The sequence below is a fragment of the Eurypyga helias genome, unplaced genomic scaffold (assembly GCF_000690775.1).
Source record: "Eurypyga helias isolate BGI_N326 unplaced genomic scaffold, ASM69077v1 scaffold12105, whole genome shotgun sequence".
Lineage (NCBI taxonomy): Eukaryota > Metazoa > Chordata > Aves > Eurypygiformes > Eurypygidae > Eurypyga > Eurypyga helias.
The window spans coordinates 1-19,725 of NW_010252104.1; the positions used below are offsets into that span (position 1 = coordinate 1).

Genomic DNA, 19,725 nt, shown 5'->3' on the forward strand with positions numbered 1-19,725 from the left:
GGGGGGGACCACCGGGATGGGGCCTGGCGGGGGGACGAGGGGGGCATCCCACGGAGACTGGTTCAGCTTGAGCCTGAGAAGGCACGTACCAGCCCCGGAGCTTCCTCTCTTTCGGTCATTGAAGTGGGTGGTTTCGGTCTCGGGTGTGAGACACTAATGAGGTTGACTCTCTTGAAGGCTATTTTTCTCTTCGGCAGTGCACACCTTGGTTCCTCCTCAAGGTGGGATTCGCACAGTTCACCCTCTTCCTGGGTCTGCTGGTTGCCAACTGTTTTGCTCAAGTTATCAGTGGGATGTTAAAATACAGTGATTACTATCGTTGTGTTGTTTAGAGAGAGAGAGAAGTATATGACTGTATCCACTAGAGATTGCTCGTAGCTCCCGGAAGCTTCTCTGAGGCAACTGATTTTTGGTTTTCCCCAGATCTCACAGTACTGAGAGAAGCTAATTTAAAATAATGGGCCTCTAGGCCCCCAGGTACTACTGATAATTTCCATTAGCTTTTCAATTTGTAGCAGTTATATTCCTCCTTTTCCAAGGGCCCAAGCGACAGTGTGTTTATTGCAGGGTGCAGCAGGTAATAATTTTTCATCCATCTCTGTTTGACTCTATAGTGCCAATTTTTTTATCATAGCAATGCAAATTTGCCTCTTCTTAAACCATCTGAAGCCTGCCTGGTTGTAAACCTGCTTCTTGTGTCTTACCTAGGTGTCTTTGATCTTTAGTACCTCGGGTTTCTTTGATCTAGTAGTAGGCATTTAGACAAAATAGCTTCAGTCAAAATCACAAGTCTTCCAGTCTTGTGACCCAATATACTAGCATGTCAGATAACTTCTTACAAGCTACCTCACCTCATTCTCCAGGTGTGTATACACAGGCTTTCTCTCTGAAATCTTGCCAGAATGAAATGGAATCTCAGTTATGTTTTTAAGCAGGAATATTGTGTTCTCTGATAAGTTTATTGCTGTTTGTTTTGTTGGTTTCTTTCTCCCTTTAAATGTCTGCTTAAATCCCTGCTAATCAGAAATACAATGCTTACCCTCTGAGCTCTGTTGGGAGAAAACAACTATTATTTTTAGCTTTGCACGAATTTAATTTAATACCTAACCTGTGAAACTATGCTGAAAAGTCAACTGAGGTAATAATTCAGCCACCTACCGTATATCATGCAAAGCTAGGAAGTGTTATCGGAAGACCAAAAGCTGTAAGAAATCTGTTATACCCAAGTCTCTGCAGCAAGTGGTTTGTCGGTTGTATAGTAGGCAACATAAAATGCCATTCTCTAAATACTGTGAAGAGAAGGAAAGAGTTCACCGTGCAGTTAGTTGCCCAAACAGGAAGCCTGCGCTGTGTATCCCAGAACCTGGTGTGTGACCAGCCGAACAGCAAAGCCAGTTGGGAAGCTATTGTGGGCTTGTCCTAATTCAGGCATTACTCAATGCCCTTTGGTATGGAGCACAGAGAGGTGAAGCGACTTACAGACGCAGGAATAGACCTTGATATGTTGCAACTAATTTCCCAGCTACAGCTGAATCCCATGCAGATGTGCCTCCCAGGCTGGAAAACCCCTAGCTTTCTCAAGCCTAGTCTGTTCTGGAGAGAGGAAGGGATGGAGTTGTGTCTTTTGTCCCATGTTTTTCTTGAACTCTGCCTTTTTACTTTGATAATTTCCTAGAGTTTCCTATAAAAGAAGCCGTTTTCCATCACATAGATAAGGACCAAAAATTGCCCTCTATTTCACATCCATCTGAATTCAAATTTTTCCTGTGGTAAAAGTGGCAGGCTTTAGTTTTCCAGGCTTTCTCTTTTCTTCATATACTCTGATGGCCTTTTCTTCGTGAGGGCTAGGTCTACATGGATGGGTCCAGATGAGCTCTGCAGTATGTGCCCTGAGCTTGATGGATGCAAGCTGGCTCTCACCTGGGAGCTGTGTAGCCACATTAACACAGCACTGTGCTGAGCAAATCATGATGGGCTGTCATGGTTTAACTCCGGCCAGCAAAATACCACGAAGCCACTTGTGCACCTCCCCCCCTCCTCCAGTGGAGGGGGAGAATAGGAGGAAAAAGACAAGGATGCTTGTAAAAATTGAAATAAGAACTATTTACTAATTGAATGTGAGTGAATAATATATATGTCTAAATGAATATATACAAATACTACTACTAATAAGTAATTAAAATAATAGAAAATAAAACATACACAATTGCTCACCATGCGCTGACCAATGCACAGCCAGATCCCGAGAAGTGAGTCAGAGCCGGGGAGCCCACGAGACAGACCCCAAGACCTGCAACCCGAGAGCGATCGCAGCAGAGTCTGAGCAAACCCTGCGAGTGATGGCATGACCGGGAAAGCCAACCGACCCACCAGCTCACGAATGAATGAGCCAGCAAAGGAGTTAGCAAAGGAGTTAAGGAGCTAACTGAAGAGTTAGCAAAGGAGCAAAAAGAGTGTAATTGTCCCCGACCCCGCTTCCCACTTCAGTACAGAGCATGACATACTATGGAATGAAATACTCCCTCGGTTAGTTTGGGGCAGCTGTCTGAACTGTGTGTCCCCCCACGCTGCCTGTCGCCAAAGTTGGGAACACAGCTGCAGTATCAGAAGCGGAGAAAGACCTTGAGTGTGGTACAAAAACTCCCCAGCACCAGCTAGAAAGACACCTTATCAGTACTTTTCTCAAGGTAAATCCAGAAACACAGCTTCATACCAGCCACTGTGAAGAAAGTTAACTCTTTCCTGACTAAAACCAGCACACAGGCATAGCCCTGGGTTGCACGCAGCCATGCCCCAGCACAGCTGTATTGCTTCTGAATCAGACTGGCTCACATCCAAAGGATCAGTCTTAGATGTGCTGTCAAACTCCTGCATTTAGAATTTGTACCTGTACCAGTCTCCAGTGGTATAAAATATAAATCTTTTTTTCTTGGAATTATCCTTCATGGTCCAAGTATCCTACCTGTCAACAAACCCATTTTTTCAAGAATATTTGAGATATAAGACATACCAAAAAGTTATAATTTTTAGGTGTGAAAGCATACTCATTCTTAAATAAAACTGGAGTTTCTTGAATCCGCATGCTGCAAGGTCTGAATTTGTAAAGATGCTTCAAATTCGTATTTGTGAGGAGGTTTGATGTAACAGAGAGCATTCATACAGCCAATTTAATGTATCTAAACATCATAAGGCTGGTCCGCTCCTGCTTCCTGCTTGACCAGGAAATGTTTTTTCCAGAGGGATTCAAAGCAGGGGCCCAGTTTGAAGGAACAATTTATGAGAAAACAAAACGTAGTTGGTCATTCCTTTTCCTTCAGAAACTGAAAGTGCATTCCTTTAGCACGTATTATTTTAGGGCACATCAGTGTCCGCTAAATTTAAATGGTTGGAGAATTGCAAGTACTATAATGTCCACTCTGTAGGAAATTAATATTGGGCCTCAGTGAAAACTCAGGGTTTGAAGATGGGCCGTAGAATAGGACAAATGTAGTTGGCTCTTAGCACTGTGGTTACGCACGACAGTGAAAAGTTGGACTTCTGGTAGTATCCTTATTTATCAGAAACACGCATGAAATGTGTGATGGAAATAGAGAGATCTGTGGTACAACAAAACCGGGTGCTGTCTTGTATTTGCACTATAGTTTCTGATTTATCTTAGAGTATCTTGTTATCAAAACAGTGTAGTAGGAAACAAATGGTGAAAGGTGGTGGTACTGCATGTAGGTACACATTTTTTTAAAGAGACTGTAGTAAACCCAATGTTTGCTTTTGGTATTAGTATGGTAACCTCTTTTGTTTGTTTTCTTCTTTTGAAGTGATAGAAACCACCTTCTAAAAGAAGCAGAGATATTACACAAAGCCAGGTTTACCTACATTCTTCCAATTTTGGGAATTTGCAATGAGCCTGAATTTCTGGGGATAGTAACAGAATACATGACAAATGGGTCATTAAACCAGCTTTTACATGGGGTAAGTGTACTTACAGTCTTTAAATACAATTGCTGGTTGTTTCAAATAGATTGTGATTTCCATACTTAAGGGAAGTAGTATAATAAAGTGTATTAATAATATTTTAAGTTAAAGGACAGTCATTATCACTATTAGTTTTTGGTGCTTAGATAGACTTTCTGTATCCCAAAGACAACCAAACTCAGTAGACTTTAGTTATACTTTTCCTTTAATGTCGTGACTGGCTTCATGTTGAATTACTATATACAGTCACTTTAAAAATCTCTGATATTTTCTAATTAGAAGCTGAAATATTTATGCTTACTTCAGCCTGAGTGTCAGAATTATTGCCAGTGTAAATATCACACAAAGATGGGGTTTTTTTCCGGAATCTGGGTCTTTATTAAAAACAAACAAACAAACAAAACCCAAAAAACCCACACACCCAACAACCAAACAAGATCTTTACTTTAGTTTATGGAAATCAAGTGTTGCTAATCTAAACAGATATGGGTATTTCTACCATATCTTACGCTCAGGAGTAAGTTCTCCTGTGCTGAACTCTCAGTTGCTCCCATTAGCTTGGCCTGAGCATCCAGTATTGCTACTGTAAAGACACTGCAGTTGTGTCTCAACAGCACTGCAGTCTTGTCTGTACCTTTAGTATCTCATGCCTTAGAGAGCTCAGTTGTGTATTTTTCACAAAGGCATTAGTATCAAGGTAACATTTAAGATTTCAGTTGAGTTTTACTGCCCTTTTTCTTGGTGTATTAGTATTTATAAAGATAGTGATTTTTGCTTAGCTTCACCACAGCTTTTTCTTTTTCACAGTGTCAGTTGAAGATATGATTCTTGCCTTCCTTTCCATAGTCCTTAAAATCTGTGGGTTGCAGGTTTCGTACAGGAGTTCATCTGTAAATTGTATTTCCATATGAATGAGTAATACAGTAAATGTCCTACATCATGTATACCAGTCACGAACTACTAGTGAATGCTAGGGAATGGAAACTTAACACTGCGTGATTAACATTCATATGTTTGTTTTAACAGCTAACGAGTCTTAATGCTCAGGTACAATTATTTAAAGAGTTCATGTAATGTACATTTTAAAAGATTACTGCTTGTCCAAGTCATTGTCTTCTTATTATGCAAGTCTTAGTGTTGTGCTGTTAGATCAGAGAAGAGGATTATATTCTGGTTTTGTGGTTTTATCTTGGCAGAGAGATGTATGTCCTGACATTCCCTGGTGCCTGAGATTCCGCATTCTTTATGAAATTGCTTTGGGAGTAAACTATTTGCACAACATGAATCCTCCATTGCTGCACCATGACTTGAAAACCCAGAATATTTTGCTGGATGATGAGTTTCATGTCAAGGTAGACTTATTTAATTCTTACGTTCTTCAGCTTCCATAATGAGTGAAAGTGTTTTAATTATTGTAGAGGAGGAAGAGTGAGGAGGTGGCCATACAGAGGGGCCGTAATTGTATGCCAGATGTTTTCTTCTGTCCTTGCAGACAGAACTTAGGAACTTCTTTAGAAGACTCTGCTTTGCTCAAGTGTGGATTTGATTCATCTGAAAAGACCAGAAAGCCAGAATTTGAGCTGTCTGTGCTATAGCAATAGCTGATACTCAGTAGCAGTGACACTCTTGTATGGCAGTCTTCCAAGTGTACATCTATCTCTTTCTGAGAAGAAAATAGAAAGTGTTCCTGTCTGGCATGCTCAGACAAGTTCTGGAGGATAGTAGATCAAATTCAAATGTTAATACCCCATTTGATATTTATCATGCAATATATACATACATGTTCCGTTACTGTAGTACGAGAACATGTAAAATGTAACTGCGAAATCTGAACATGTTGGAAGATGACTTTTGTGAGGCTCCTTAGAGCAAGCAAACATACATAAAGAAGTAATATTAGTTTAAAACTTTAATTCTGCCTTTTAAAATGTCACTGTGCCAGGGTATTGGCCCAGATGGCAACAAAAGACCACACCACCGCTGGCTCACTCACTCCTCCCCCGGTGGGAAGGGGAGAAGAAAATACAAGGGAAGGCTCGTGGGTCAAGACAGGGACAGGGAGAGATCACTCAGCAGTTATGGTCATGGGCAAGACTGACCCGACGTGGGAAAGAAAGATCGATTTATTTAGTACCAATTAAATCACAGTAGGACAAGGAGAACCAAAACAGATCTTAAAACACCTTCCCCCACCCCTCCCTTCTTCCCGTGCTCAGCTTTGCTCCTGATTTCTCTCCCTCTGCCCCCCAGCAGCACAGGGGGACGGGGAATGGGGGTTGTGGTCAGTCCATCACACGCTGTCTCTGCTGCTTCTTCCTCCTTATGGGGAGCATCATCACGCTCTGCCCCTGCTCCAGCATGGAGTCTCTCCCACAGGAGACAGTCCTCCACGAATCTCCCTGACATGAGTCCTTCCCACGGGCCGCAATTTTCTTCTCTAACTGCTCCCGTGTGGGTCCCTTCCATGGGGTGCAGTCCTTCAGGAGCAGCCTGCTCCAGCATGGATTTCCCACAGGGTCACAGGCTCTTCAGGCACACCCCTCTGCTCCGGCGTGGGGCCCTGCCCGGGCGGCAGGGGAGTTTCTGCTCCCCCGGAACCCTCCATGGCTGCAGGGGCACAGCCTGCCCTCTCACCATGGGCTGAGAGGAACCTCTGCTCTGGCCCACCTCCTCCCTGCTTTTCCCCTCTGACCTGAGGGTCTTCCTGGTTGTCTGTGTCACAGCCCACTCCTCTCTCTTTCCATTCCTGTCTGAATTCTGTTTCCGCTTCTGCTGCTGGTTCTCTTTTTGTTTTTCCACTCTTAAATATGTCAATCGCTGACTGGCTCGGCTGTGGCCAGAGGCAGGTCTGACTTGGATCGAGGAAGCTTCTAGCAGCTCCTCACAGGAGCCATCCCTGTGACCCTTCCCCCTCTACCAAAACACACCACCACCCAAACCCAACATACACCACCATGATGTGAAAAAGAGACTAAAAGTACTTCTGACAAAATGGTTAGGTGCTTCCATAATTGCAGGAGTTGTTGTTCTTTATTGTAAGAGATCCTCTGTTTTTAAAATTGATAAAATGTACTGTTTAAGTAAATGAGAAGAGCTATTTTTCACGTAACTTATACTTGAATGGTGAATGCTTCAGTTGTTACTGAGATGAATGTTTTTGTGAGCCTTTTGAGCAAAGATCCAGTGCTGATTTCTTCTTTCTCCCGTCTGCAAAGACATTTTTTTCTTGGCAGCCAGGTGCCTTACGCAGCTTTGTCTCCACTCACACCCTCAGCAGGTCATACCTCCTCCCACTCAGATGTGCTGATATTGCCATCTATCTCTCACGCTTCCTGATAAACCTGATTGGGGAACTGGTCCAAGTAATTTTTTTATTTAGGGTTTTTTTAATCCCTAACAGGGCTGGTGTGGTCTGCTGCTCTGTATGACCACATCTAAGCAGTTGCTTTGCTGGAGCAATTAAAGGGAAGAGGTTAACACTTGCATACCTGTCCTGCCTCCTGCAAGGAGTCTGGAAGACTGTCCTTAGGGTTTTTAAGTGTTTTAGGGGGAAAGCAAGATTCTTTAAATTAGGGCAGCTGGCAGTAAATGCAAGGAAGGTTACCATGCATGCCAAATAGAAGTATTGCAATGTATAGAAGTAATGCCATCCCTAGAGCTTTGCTGGCTATCCCAGACCTACTGAGTGAGCAGGATAACATGACCAGTTACAGTGAGGAAGGTTTGATGAGAGTGGATGGTAGTGAAAAAAAGGGTATTCTTCACTGGATTTTGGCTGTACACTCTCCAGAAAGGCTATTTATGTGTCTCAGTGGCCACAGTGCTTGCACAGGCATCTTTGTTGAAAATGGTTTTGCTCTAATGCAAATGCTGGGCAAGTGCAGAGCTCATCACTGGCTACTTATATTTCTCCCTGGTATGCCAGACACTCTGGAACTCAGCTACAAGCTTATTCTGCTGGCTTTTCATCTCCCTACCCATAACCCAGCCTGACATCTTGCTTTCTGGCTAGTGGATGTCTGGGAATGTCAGCTGAAGTCAAGCAGTTCTTTATGTAAATGTACAGTAAACTCAGAAAACCAGAGTGCGCAGTAAAAAAAACATTCAGCAACTTTTTGTATCACAGAATTTCAGAATATCAAATTTATTAATGCAGAAGTAATACTTCAGTATTTTGGAGATGAGGTGGAGTGCCCTAAAATTTTTCTGTGAGTGCAACTGTCTCAGGACATCTGCAGGCTAAATTACATAGAGCTATTATGATCTATATTAAATTTGTGTTTTTCTCACAACCAGGGAGCTACAAGTACTCAATGGCTTTATGTTTGCTTGTTTTTAACCAAAAAAGTGATTTTCTTCATGCACGACAGACTTCCATAGTAGATTCCTCAGCCATAGAGTAGATGAATCCTTCCTTAACAGAATAACAGGATAGGGCAGTGTTGTAGCATGTAGAATGAATCATGACCTGGGAGTGCTTTCTGAATTGGAGCTGGTGTTTCCTGTTTCTAGGACAACCACATACTTTTTATGTGTTAGGTTAAGGACTTTTAGTGACCCGTTCTTTTGGGCATATTTCAGGAATTTCTAAGAGTCAGGTGATAAGTTCAGTCTTTCTCCTCAGAACAACTGATTTGTCCTTTCCAGATTGCAGATTTTGGCATGTCAAAGTGGCGTGTCATATCCATGTCACAATCACGAAGTGAAACCTCTTTGCCAGAAGGAGGGACAATTATCTACATGCCACCTGAAGATTACAATCCCAGTCAGAAAACCCGTGCAAGTGTAAAACACGATATCTACAGGTAACTCATGTTGATCTCAAGTGAGCTTTGCAATCTGAATTCAAATTTGATTTACTGAACTTAGACTTTATTTTCAGTGCTCTTACTGTTTTCAGAATTGTCGTAAGTGTGTAAGCAAAATGAATCTGGGAAAACAGAATTGAGTGGTGGCTGGATTTGATCGCCTGTTTCTTTAGGAAACACTGTGACAAATGTAATGCTCCAGAAATTAAGCTAGAACTACAGAAACAGATAGAGGAGACTGGTTTCTATAAATGAGTGGACAGATAGAGACAATGTCTGGGGGGGAAGCTGGAGTGTACTTCCCAGGTGCAGTGTCTGTATCTTACCTGACTCTGACTTTGTGTAGGGATAGAGGTGTGGGTGAACTCCATTCTCCCTGCTGCTACCCTGCTTCCCATGGGAATGTCAGAGAGTGTCAGTCCAGACTGGGGAGATGCCACAGTATTGCAGTTAGGAAATAGCAGCTGGGACTCTGGGGCTCACTTTAATTTGTGTACCGAGATTTAAATTGCATGTACATAATTCACAATGTATTAGGAGAGCAGAGCTAATACAGATTTGGAATTGGAGTTCATATGCCACATACCTTTCTGTACTTAATATTATCAACTAGTTCTAGTTGAAGTCACTGGTTAAAATTCCTGATGGTTTTATATATTTAGGTTATTGTTGTACTTAGCTATAGTCAGTCGCGTGTGTGCATCATTTTAGCAAAATGTTTCTCATAAAATAGAAAGCTGAGTACGTTGTGTTATTTAGTGTTGATAATCTAAAATAACATCTTCTATGTAACCTAAAATAATGTCTTCTGTACTTTTTATACTTCAAACAGTTATGCAATTATTATGTGGGAAGTGATGTCAAGGAAACAGCCATTTGAAGGTAAGGCCATGTCTCCACTTAATTTATTTTTCCAGCCTTCTGTAAAGGCTAAACCTGAGACCTGGGTACCTGGGGACTTTATTTTAGGGGTTACTTTTTAATGATTCTACTTGTAAGCTTGTTGAAGAAGACTTTGAGTTACTTTTCATATTAGACTCCTTTTCTGTATTTTTTTTTTTAATTAGAGTGTTGTTTGATAAATTAAAAATACAGTTTTTTGTAAAATAAGAAGCAACCTTATTTTGGTGAACTCTAAATACTATGCCTGCAAACTAAATTATTCCTCCTGTAGGAACCTATTTATATTGCATATATTTCTAATGAATGCACAATGTCTATTTTGACAGAAGTTATAAACCCCTTGCAGATAATGTATAGTGTGTCACAAGGACAGCGGCTAGACTTAAGTGAAGAAAGTTTATCAATGGACATTCCTCATCGAGAGCTCATCATAAGATTGATAGAAAGTGGATGGGCACAAGACCCAGATGAAAGACCATCATTCTTAAGTGAGTTTACCTTTCATACTGAGAAAACATTTTTAAATTGACAGATTTCTGCTGAACATCGTACTTGCATAGCAAGCTTGTAGTCGCAAAAGGGAAATGGTAAAGATGTCAAGAGACACGTGCTCAGTCTTGCTGTGTATGATAAAGTGCTTGTCTGCTTCATCATGTCTGTGAACAAACTTGTATGAATGGAACTATGTACATGCCATAAAATCGAAGTTGTTAGTTGGAGTATTTTGCATTTGCCATCTCTAATGTACCTGTAAGAAAGCAGTATGTTTTAACTACTTGCACTTTTTCTTTCCTGTTACATGGAATGTTTTTCTTTTAACGAAGGGGAAAATTAAGTATATAATGAGTGCTGTGGGATTTATGAACGGGCTGGCAAACACACCAAAAAACCAGTGCACATCACATAACCTATAGTGACTTCACCTTGTGTTTGCATCTCTGTATATATCTTTTTCACTGAGACTTTATCTTTGACTATTCCACCTCCCAGATCACGCAGGAACTGGTTGAACTATTGTGCTTAATTTTCTCCTTCCATCTGTCTACTGTTTAGCTTTCTGTCCACAAGACCAGATACACTTTCTGCCTTTTTTTATAGTGGATTACAGAATTTAGAGAATAAGATTGACGTGTGGGCTTGTAGAACTTAGAGTGGCATAGCATGGACAGGAAAAGTTTGTTTTGATTTTTGAAAACCTGTGTTTTTCACATTTAACCAACATTTATCTCATTAAAAATTCCCCTTAATATACTTAATTTGATCGTGACTTTTGGCCCGTTTGCCCTTTGTTTAAAGGTAATTCCACCAAAATTGGCAGAAAATGATTACCTGTTTTCAACTGTGAAATTTGCTCTTGCGGATGTTGCTGTGGTCACATATGTCAGTGTGGTGAAGCTAACAGTGGTTTCTGCAGCTGCCTTCCTGGGCTTAATTTGCATGTCCTTTAAAAACTTCCTCCCTATTGCTGTAGAAAAGATGATCGTAATTCTGTAAGGAAAGCTTAATTGCCTTGGAGATGCAAGAATGTAGCATGAGAGAGTTATTGAAAGTATTCACATGCAGAACGGAACAAAGAGCTCTGGCTTAAACAATTCTATATTTTAAGTTTCTCACTAGTTAGGTTGAAGATGCAATGACTCAAACATGAAATACGAAGGGGTTTTTTAGTTGGACCTGGTGGGTTTTGGTTTTAGGGTGTTGGTTGGTTGGTTGGTTTTTAATGTTACAAATAGGTCTGCAATCTTAATGCTTTATTTTTAGCTTTGGGGAACAGAAGTTTGTTTATTATTTTGCAAACCTTTATAGACAGTCTTCGAGCTGTAAAGTGTTAGAAAGTCTCAGTTAGGTAGCTTAGAAAGAAACGTTCATAACTTCTTTTTTTGCACCAGTTTGGCAGAGGGAAAAATGGGGGCACATTGAAACACATACACCATCTTCATGTTCAGTTTGCTGTCCAAAATGGATTTCATGACCTTTTTTGAGGCAGTCTTATTTTTCACTAAGAAGATTTTGAAATGTCAGATTATTTTGGCATGAGTCTGGTTTGTATGATTTACAATCAGGCCCAGTCAGCATGCGTTTATGAAAGGCAGGTCCTGCTTGGCTCACATGATCTTCTATGACAAGATGACCTGCTTAGTGGATGAGGGAAAGGCCGTGAATATCGTCTACCTAGGCTTTAGTAAAGACTTTGACACCATTTCCCACAGCATTCTCATGGAGAACCTGGCTGCTCATGGCTTGGATGGGCACACACTTTGCTGAGTAAACAACTGTCTGGGTGGCTGAGCCCAAAGAGTTGTGGTGAATGGAGTTAAATCCAGTTGGTGGCCAGTCACAAGTGGGGTTCCCCAGGGCTCAGTACTGGGACCAGTTCTGTTCAATATCTTCATCAATGGTCTGGTTGAGGGGATCGAGTGCACCCTCAGTGAGTTTGCAGATGACACCAAGTTGGTTGGGAGTGTTGATCTGCCTGAGGGAAGGAAGACTCTTCAGTGGGATTTGGGCAGTCTGGATTGATGGGCCAAGGTTAATTGTATGAGGTTCAACAAGGCCAAGTCCTGGGTCCTGCACTTGGGTCACAACACCCCACTGCAATGCCACAGCCTTGGTGGAAAGCTGACTGGCGTAAAAGGACCTGGGGGTGTTGGTCAACAGATGGCTGAATATGAGCCAGCAGTGGGCCCAGGTGGCCAAAAAGGCCAATACCATCCTGGCCTGCATCAGGAGCAGTGTGGCCAGCAGGACCAGGGTAGTGATTGTCCCCCTGTACTGGGCACTGGTGAGGCCGCACCTCGAATCCTGTGTTCAGTGTTTGGACCCTCACTGCAAGAAAGACATTGAGGGGCTGGAGCATGTCCAGAGAAGGGCAGTGGAGCTGGAGAAGGGTCTGGAGCACAAGTGCTGTGAGGAGCGGCTGAGGGAGCTGGGGGGGTTCAGCCTGGAGAAGAGGAGGGTCTGGGGAGACCTTATCGCTCTCTACACCTACCTGAAAGGAGGGTGCAGGGAGGTGGGTGTTGGTTTTTTCTCCCAAGTAACAATAGGATATGGCCTCAAATTGCTCCAGGGAGAGGTTTATATTGGGTATTAGGAAAAATTTCTTCCCTGAAAGGGTTGTTAGGCATTGGTACAGGCTGCCCAAGGAAGGGATAATTACCTGAGATATTTACTAAAGTGTGACATAACTTGGGTTCTGTTATTACTGGCATGTCTGTAGTGAGATGTTCTCTGAAGAAAACATGCGCTGCTTTTTCCTCTACTTTACTATCATAAAGAGAAAGAGGATCTTGCAAAACTGTTGCAAAATTAGGGGAAGTAAAGCTCACTGATTGGGAAATTTTGCAATTACCATAGCGGGGGGTGGGCGGGATGTATCCGTTACAGGAATGTAAGACTTGCAGGCTGGCACAGTCCTGGATCTCTTTTGATACAAGGTGCTGAGGTGGCCAGATCAGGGCAGGTTTTCTTTACAACAGTTTCACTTCACCTAACAGGTGAAAGCAAGAAATTTCTGTTTAACAGTGTAAGTGGTTTGATGTGTATCAATAGCCAAATTACATTTGTAACTGGGAGAAAGTAGCTTTAGCAACATGAAAACTTAATTTCCACTTCCATTCAGCAAAGTACTCTTTCTTTGTTTAGAATGTTTAATCGACCTTGAGCCAGTCCTGCGAACATTTGAGGAAATAGCTATGCTGGAAGCAGTAATTCTTTTGAAGAGATCAAAGGTAAGTGGCTTTGTTACAGTCATGAGTTGGTCAGATAAGCTGGTAACTTTTACTTGCTAAAAGAAATGTAATCTCCTTTGTATTTATCTAATCTTGTATCTGGCTGAAGCATGTGTTTGTACAGAGCTGTCACCTTGTCTTAAAGCAGAAATTTAATACAGGTAACTGTCTCTTCCAGTCACTGTATGAATCACGATGTATTTACAAGAGTGGAAAGAGAGCAGATGTGAAGCAGATATCTTTGAATATACCTCTGAATCCCCAAGAGGTAAGTATTTTACATACTGCATTTGGTATGTCGTCATCATTAAAGATCCTGAGAGCTTAAAGGGGGCTTAACTTAGTAAGGGAGAATTGTTCTGCAGTTTACTTTCCTATGCAGCCAGGAAAGGTATAAAATGGGTTCGTTGAGCCAGGGTATAACAAATGCATAGCCATATAGGTGAAGAAAGTAAAGGGTGGGTAAGCAGAAATAAGGGCATATTTGATGTATCCTCTACATGTGGGAAAGCCATCCCCCTTGAGGAGAAATGCAGCACACAATGTCTGCAACCTATAAGATTGTTTCCTACTCCCTTATACCTCTATGGGGCTTGCATATATAGGGCCATAGGGATTTGCTTTTATATTTTGATTCTTAAATGCTGCTGCTTTTTTGTTCTTACTAATAGTTAAATTTAGTTAAATAGTTAAATTTACTAATAGTTAAATACAAAATTGCTGTGCGCTAAGGAAAAAACACAAGTATTAGGATTACATAACTTCTTCCAGTTTACTGTATTTCAGTTGTGCCGTCTATTTAGCATTTAGTTAATAGGGAAAAGACAGTGATGAGAAAGTACTCTGTAAAAAAATTGCAACTTTGTATTTATTTAATGTGCCTTTTCAATATACAACTGGAATCATTTCAGGAAACATGTTCTGCCTCCATACAATGTGATGCACTTCCCCTTCGGAGCATCTCTCCAGATATATCAAGACTCAAGTCAGTGTCCAGGTGTAATATCCTCTCATCAGGTAGAGATACTCATGACTTTGTGTAAATTTAAGTTCCCATTGCAGATTTTAAACTCCTGCTGTGCCACTGCATTTGTGTAGTAGAAAGCTGGATCTCTGTTGGTGTCAAAAAACGAGATGTGTCTTGTAAGCTTTGTGCTCTGGGTAAAAGACTAGAGTATTTTAGCTCTGATTTTCTGTTCCTGTCACTTGAAAAATCCCCACAGTTGACAGTTTCAGTTTCCTATTCAGGGTCGTGAGTGCAGAGATAGCATTTACTTGTCCCTTCAGACTCCTGGCAGTTTAGTTAATCATTTGTGAACTACTTCTAAAGATAAAAAAGCTGAACGTTTTGAAGCATTGCTAAAGCTGAAACTTTAGGAACTTAGCTGAAACTAAGCTGACCTAAAAGGTGAAACTAAAGCTGAAACTTTAGAAACTTGCAAACTGGAAGTTTCTAATGCAGCTCAACCGCTTGATCATTTTTAATTCAAGAAATAAAACATCTTTAATAAGAGGATTGTCTTGCAAAAGTATCTGCACAGACCCTTTGTAGAAGTCACCTTTTTTGAATAAAAGTTGGCAAAATTCCCACACAAAACTCAATTTTGAGGTTTTGCTGACATCAGAAGCCAGAAAAATGCAATGAGACCCGGGTAAAATCACAATACATTGTGAACCTAAAACTGCACTTGAGTTTCTTCTCTTGAGAGAATGCAAACAAATACTTCAAAAGAATGGAGCATCCTGTGGCTCTGCAGGGACCAGTGGTGTGAAAGCAGACAAGATGACTGACTTCACTGCTGTGAAGTAGGGCATCAAAAAGTGTGCTGAGGTGCTGCAAAACTGGAGATATTCTGGTAGAGTTAGGTAGGCACAGGCAATTTCTTTTCCAGCACCTGTTTGAACACATCCACAATTCTGGGCTTGTACTCAGTCTACTAGAAAAATATAAATACAGCAAGGAAACTAAGTTATAGAAGGCTTGAGGGATTTGAGTGACAGAGGAAAATGGCAGAAAGCAAATTTGGTGTAGTTTGGCTGTACCTCTACCCAAGCATTTATCTATACGCATAGCATAAAAATCTTGAAGATGAGGAACTTGTCATTACCAAGCTTAATAGGAATGTGGTGATGAATTTTAGAAAACGGAATACTAGATTGAATATGAGCATGGACTTTTTAAGTGTAATCAGATAAGATAATGATAAGTGTCAGCCCTTCTTGCTGCTGGTTCCTGTTAAAAAATTGTCATACCTGCCTGTGAAGGCCATTGATGAGATTATGGTGGTACTATTAATGTGATTGATTAGTTGATGGTCCTTTACAGAGTCACTGCTTTGACTTTGTATGTATAGATACTGTAAAGCCTGTGAAAATAGCATCTACAGAACCATACTGCAGCTGAAGTGTTTGTTATTAATTTGCCAGTATTTGCAGCAGGTGGTTTTATAATGGAAAGCAAGACTGACATTGTTCTTTCTTTGCCTAAATCAGATGCAGTTTTTTCAGGTGAAAATCTATTCCCAGGTATCTGTTGGCAAGAGATGAGTTTGGCATGGCACCAAGGCAGAAATGAATGACTACAGATTTTAGTTGAATTGTTTTTTCCACCAATACAATTAGTAGAGTTTTTCAGAAACTTGCTCGTTCAGAGCTGGGAACTGTCTTTCAATTTCAGCTTCTTGAATTTTTCTTCCCTAGCCAGCTTATGCACACACTTTTCTTGGGCTTTAAGCTTAAATAGCCCTTTTCCCATTTCACTTCTGACATAGAGAGCGATCCTTTAATACACCTTGTTTTGCTAGAAAAACAGGATACACTCTTTTGAAGTTCATTTGTAAAATAAGCTGCTTCATTTTCCTGGTATCCTGCTAGTCCTCTCTGTGTGTGTTCTAACTTAAGTCATTGAGCTAAGGCCACCAAACATCTGTGCTCAGTGTTAGAGACCAAGTGTGACAAGTGTTTTCTGCCTGCAGTAAGAACTTTACTTAATGAACCTTAGCATTTCAATTTTCCTTTCTCACAAGATCCTTTGTTGCAGAATAATCTACCTAGCTTTGTTGTGGGGTTTTTTCCCTCGTCTCAATTACAAATCATTAGTTCCATCTTGAAGCAGAAAGTCTAGGTCTCATGTTTTGTGCTACCAAATTTCCATTTCTATTACTCCAGTCTTTTAGGTCAACTAGTTTGGTTCTGAGTAACCTGGGTCAACATGTTCTTTCTGAATAACATCGGCAGTTTCATTAGCATGTTTCTATTACGCTATCGTCACTGGTCAAGTTCATCCTCCCATACTCGTACAATCCCAGTGGTTTTGTCTCTAATGCTATTAAAGATCCATCTGTGCCTAGAGATCTATAGCAATCTATCCCAGCAGAGCTGTTTAAAATCCTTTTCTAAAGTGATCTTTCACTCACAGCAGTTGTCTCCTAATCCTTTGCCATTCATGCAGTAGATAACATCTGCTGCTTCACACTATATAGCTCTGCCCAGCGTACTTTCTCTTTAATGGAATGAAATACTAGTTACTATGAGTTCTAGTCCACCATTTTTTAAATAATGAGAGTTTCATTTATTTCAAATTTTCCTATTCCTGCTCCTTGTACTTAGAGCCATATTCTTCCACAGGTCAACACTCTGATCTAGGGATATACCGTAAAATATCCCCACTGAAGTGAATTTAGGTTGTTTATTACTTATTTTATGGAACTGCTCTAAATAGTCTCTGGTGGCTGTATTTTATTTGAAATTAAAAGTGGTACAGCCTGCTTTTTTTTTTTTTTCCCTCCTCCCTCCCTCCCTTTTTTATTTTTTAAAGATGGAAATTCCGGAGGTCTACAGTCTCTCAGCAGTCAGAGCATGGATGAAAATATCTCTGTAACTCAGAGTGCCAAACTACTTGTGCATCCGTACAGTTATTTTCCCTCATCTGACAAGAGTATTTCAGATGCCTCAAATTCTGCATCATGTATGCTGCGGTCATCACCAGTTCCTTCAGGTACAGCAAACACTGATTTAATTCAAAGACCCACAATAAGTGCCCTTTTATGTCCTTGTATATCAAATATATGTGTGTATGAAATGAAAGGTGGAACTGTTGTTCATCTGTAAAGCGAACACAAAGCATTCTACAAATGAAGAATGCAAGTAATTCTGTCCTTGTAGCCTTATAAAGTAAGTAAAATCAATGCAAAATGTGATCTAGTACATGTATCTGTAGCCCCTAGTTTTTTTTCTCTCCTTTTAATCAAACTTAATTCCTTGGGTCTTCTTTATCCCATTCCCTTGGCTGATAATATTTCTCCTTTCTCATACTGCTGTAGCAGTGCTGCAAGCCAACAGAACAGGAGAAGATTTAGCTTGAGCTTAACTCATCTTATTGCCTGTCACTTCTCCCCAGTTTTTAGGCCTGTCAGTCTTCCCTTGAGTAATAGCAGGGCAAGAAGAAGCAGCAGCTGTGTCAGCATCTCCCCTTTAATGATAGTCTGTGTTAGTTAAGAGCCCAACGCATGGCATTCCTATGCCTCAAATAAATGTTAAAAGCATGCTTCCAAAAAAAAATAACAGAAAGAAACTTTAAGGCATGATGAATTATTCAGAGAGATTTTTTTTATGGGCCACACGGGCCACACAGTAACATGCAACTTCATAAACATCGGCGGCATCATCCCTCTTCTGGAAATATGAGAATCTGCAGCTTTTCACTGTGCAGAGCCTCAGCTTGAGGAAAGTACACAAGAAACTACAGGGGTGTTGTCAGTAAACTTCAACAAAAATCCCACTTGAAAGTGAAGTTACCATCTCTCTCTTTAGTACCAGGTCGTGTTGAACACTAGAACAGGTTGCCCACAGAGGCTGTCGGAGGTCCCATCACTTGGAGGTGCTCAAAATTCAGCTGCACAAGGCCCTGAGCAGCCTGAGTCATGCTGGAACTTGGCCCAGCTTTGAGCAGGCCATTAGACCAGAAGGCGAGGGTTCCTTCCAACCTAAACTATTCTGTGAGTCTGATAAAATAAATACTCTAACCATCAAATTTGACAAATTGGAACATTTTAAAAGTGGAATACAATAGTGAAATGTTAAAATCACGTTTAGTTGTCTAGTGTATTTCTGACCAAACCCAAGCTTTAAACAGCTCTTGCTCAGTCTGTTCTTTCTTCTATGGCACTATTCATTGGCACACAGTTACAATCCTAATATGTTTTTTGGTTTTTTTTTTTAATCCTCCAATCTCAGATTTTGTTTTGGAAACCATACATCAGAATGTAGCTCATCAATGGATCCAAAGTAAAAGAGAAGAAATTATTGATCAGATGACTGAAGCATGTTTGAATCAGTCACTAGATGCTCTTCTGTCAAGATTTTTACTCATGAAAGAAGACTATGAACTTATAAGCACCAAACCTACAAGGACATCAAAAGTCCGACAGCTGCTTGATACATCAGATAGCCAAGGAGAGGAATTTGCCAGAATTATAATACAAAAGTTGAAAGATAACAAACAGCTAGGACTTCAACCTTATCCAGACGTTGTATCTAATTCTCTAAGACTGCATCTTTAAATCTGTTCTCTCTGTATAAAGCTATGTGAATATTTCTTACAACATGGTTCTTGTTTCTTTAATAGTTTTATATATGTACTGCCTTGTCTTTACCGTGCCTTTGCAGTCTCAGAAATGACACTGAGTTCATCTGGACTGCATTTCATGAATTGCAGATTAATCAGTTGGTGTGCAGTCATAAAGCAAAACACTTGACATTTGCTGATTCAGTTCATACAAGTATTTTGTTTATACATGCCAAAGAAAAAACATTAAAAGTTCCCTGTTTTACATATTTTCTGTTTATATCCTTTCCTTTATATTCTTTATATCCTTCTATAGATCTTTAATTTATATCCTTTCCTTTCACCTCACAGATTTGAGGCAACCCATCCCAGCTTGGAATATTGTTTATTCGCCCTCCATCTAGTCTTTCCCATAGAGCTGCTCTATTTCAGTGCTTGTATGCTGGATTTATAATAAATTTTCTTCTTTCAGCCATACTGGTTACTTCTCCCAAGATACTGGATAAGCACAGTAAGTGGGAGGAAGTTTACATTGTATTTTTACAGGATTTCTTATTATCTTTTGGTTTGGTTTTCCCGTTTTGTTGCCAGGACAAGCACTTCAGGCCACTTCATAAGAAGAATGTCAGTCCAAAAATGAGCCTGGGGACAAGGAGGAAATTGTGCTGATCATCTTTGCTGTGCTAAGAACTGATACACTAGAAAGGGTGCAGCTGTAGCTCTTTATGTTATTTGGTTACACCCTCTT

At 40.6% G+C, this 19,725-nt stretch overlaps 1 protein-coding gene across 1 annotated transcript; it reads left to right on the forward strand.

Moving 5' to 3' along the window:
- The first annotated feature begins 3,819 nt into the window (after positions 1-3,819).
- RIPK2 (receptor-interacting serine-threonine kinase 2) lies at positions 3,820-18,972 on the forward strand. The gene is made up of 10 exons (XM_010152238.1): positions 3,820-3,969; positions 5,169-5,324; positions 8,620-8,777; positions 9,613-9,662; positions 10,010-10,171; positions 13,326-13,411; positions 13,590-13,679; positions 14,323-14,428; positions 17,229-17,408; positions 18,647-18,972. Exons 1-10 carry the CDS (start codon positions 3,934-3,936, stop codon positions 18,970-18,972), a joined length of 1,350 nt encoding a protein of 449 aa, XP_010150540.1. The 5' UTR covers positions 3,820-3,933.
- Positions 18,973-19,725: the final 753 nt, after the last annotated feature.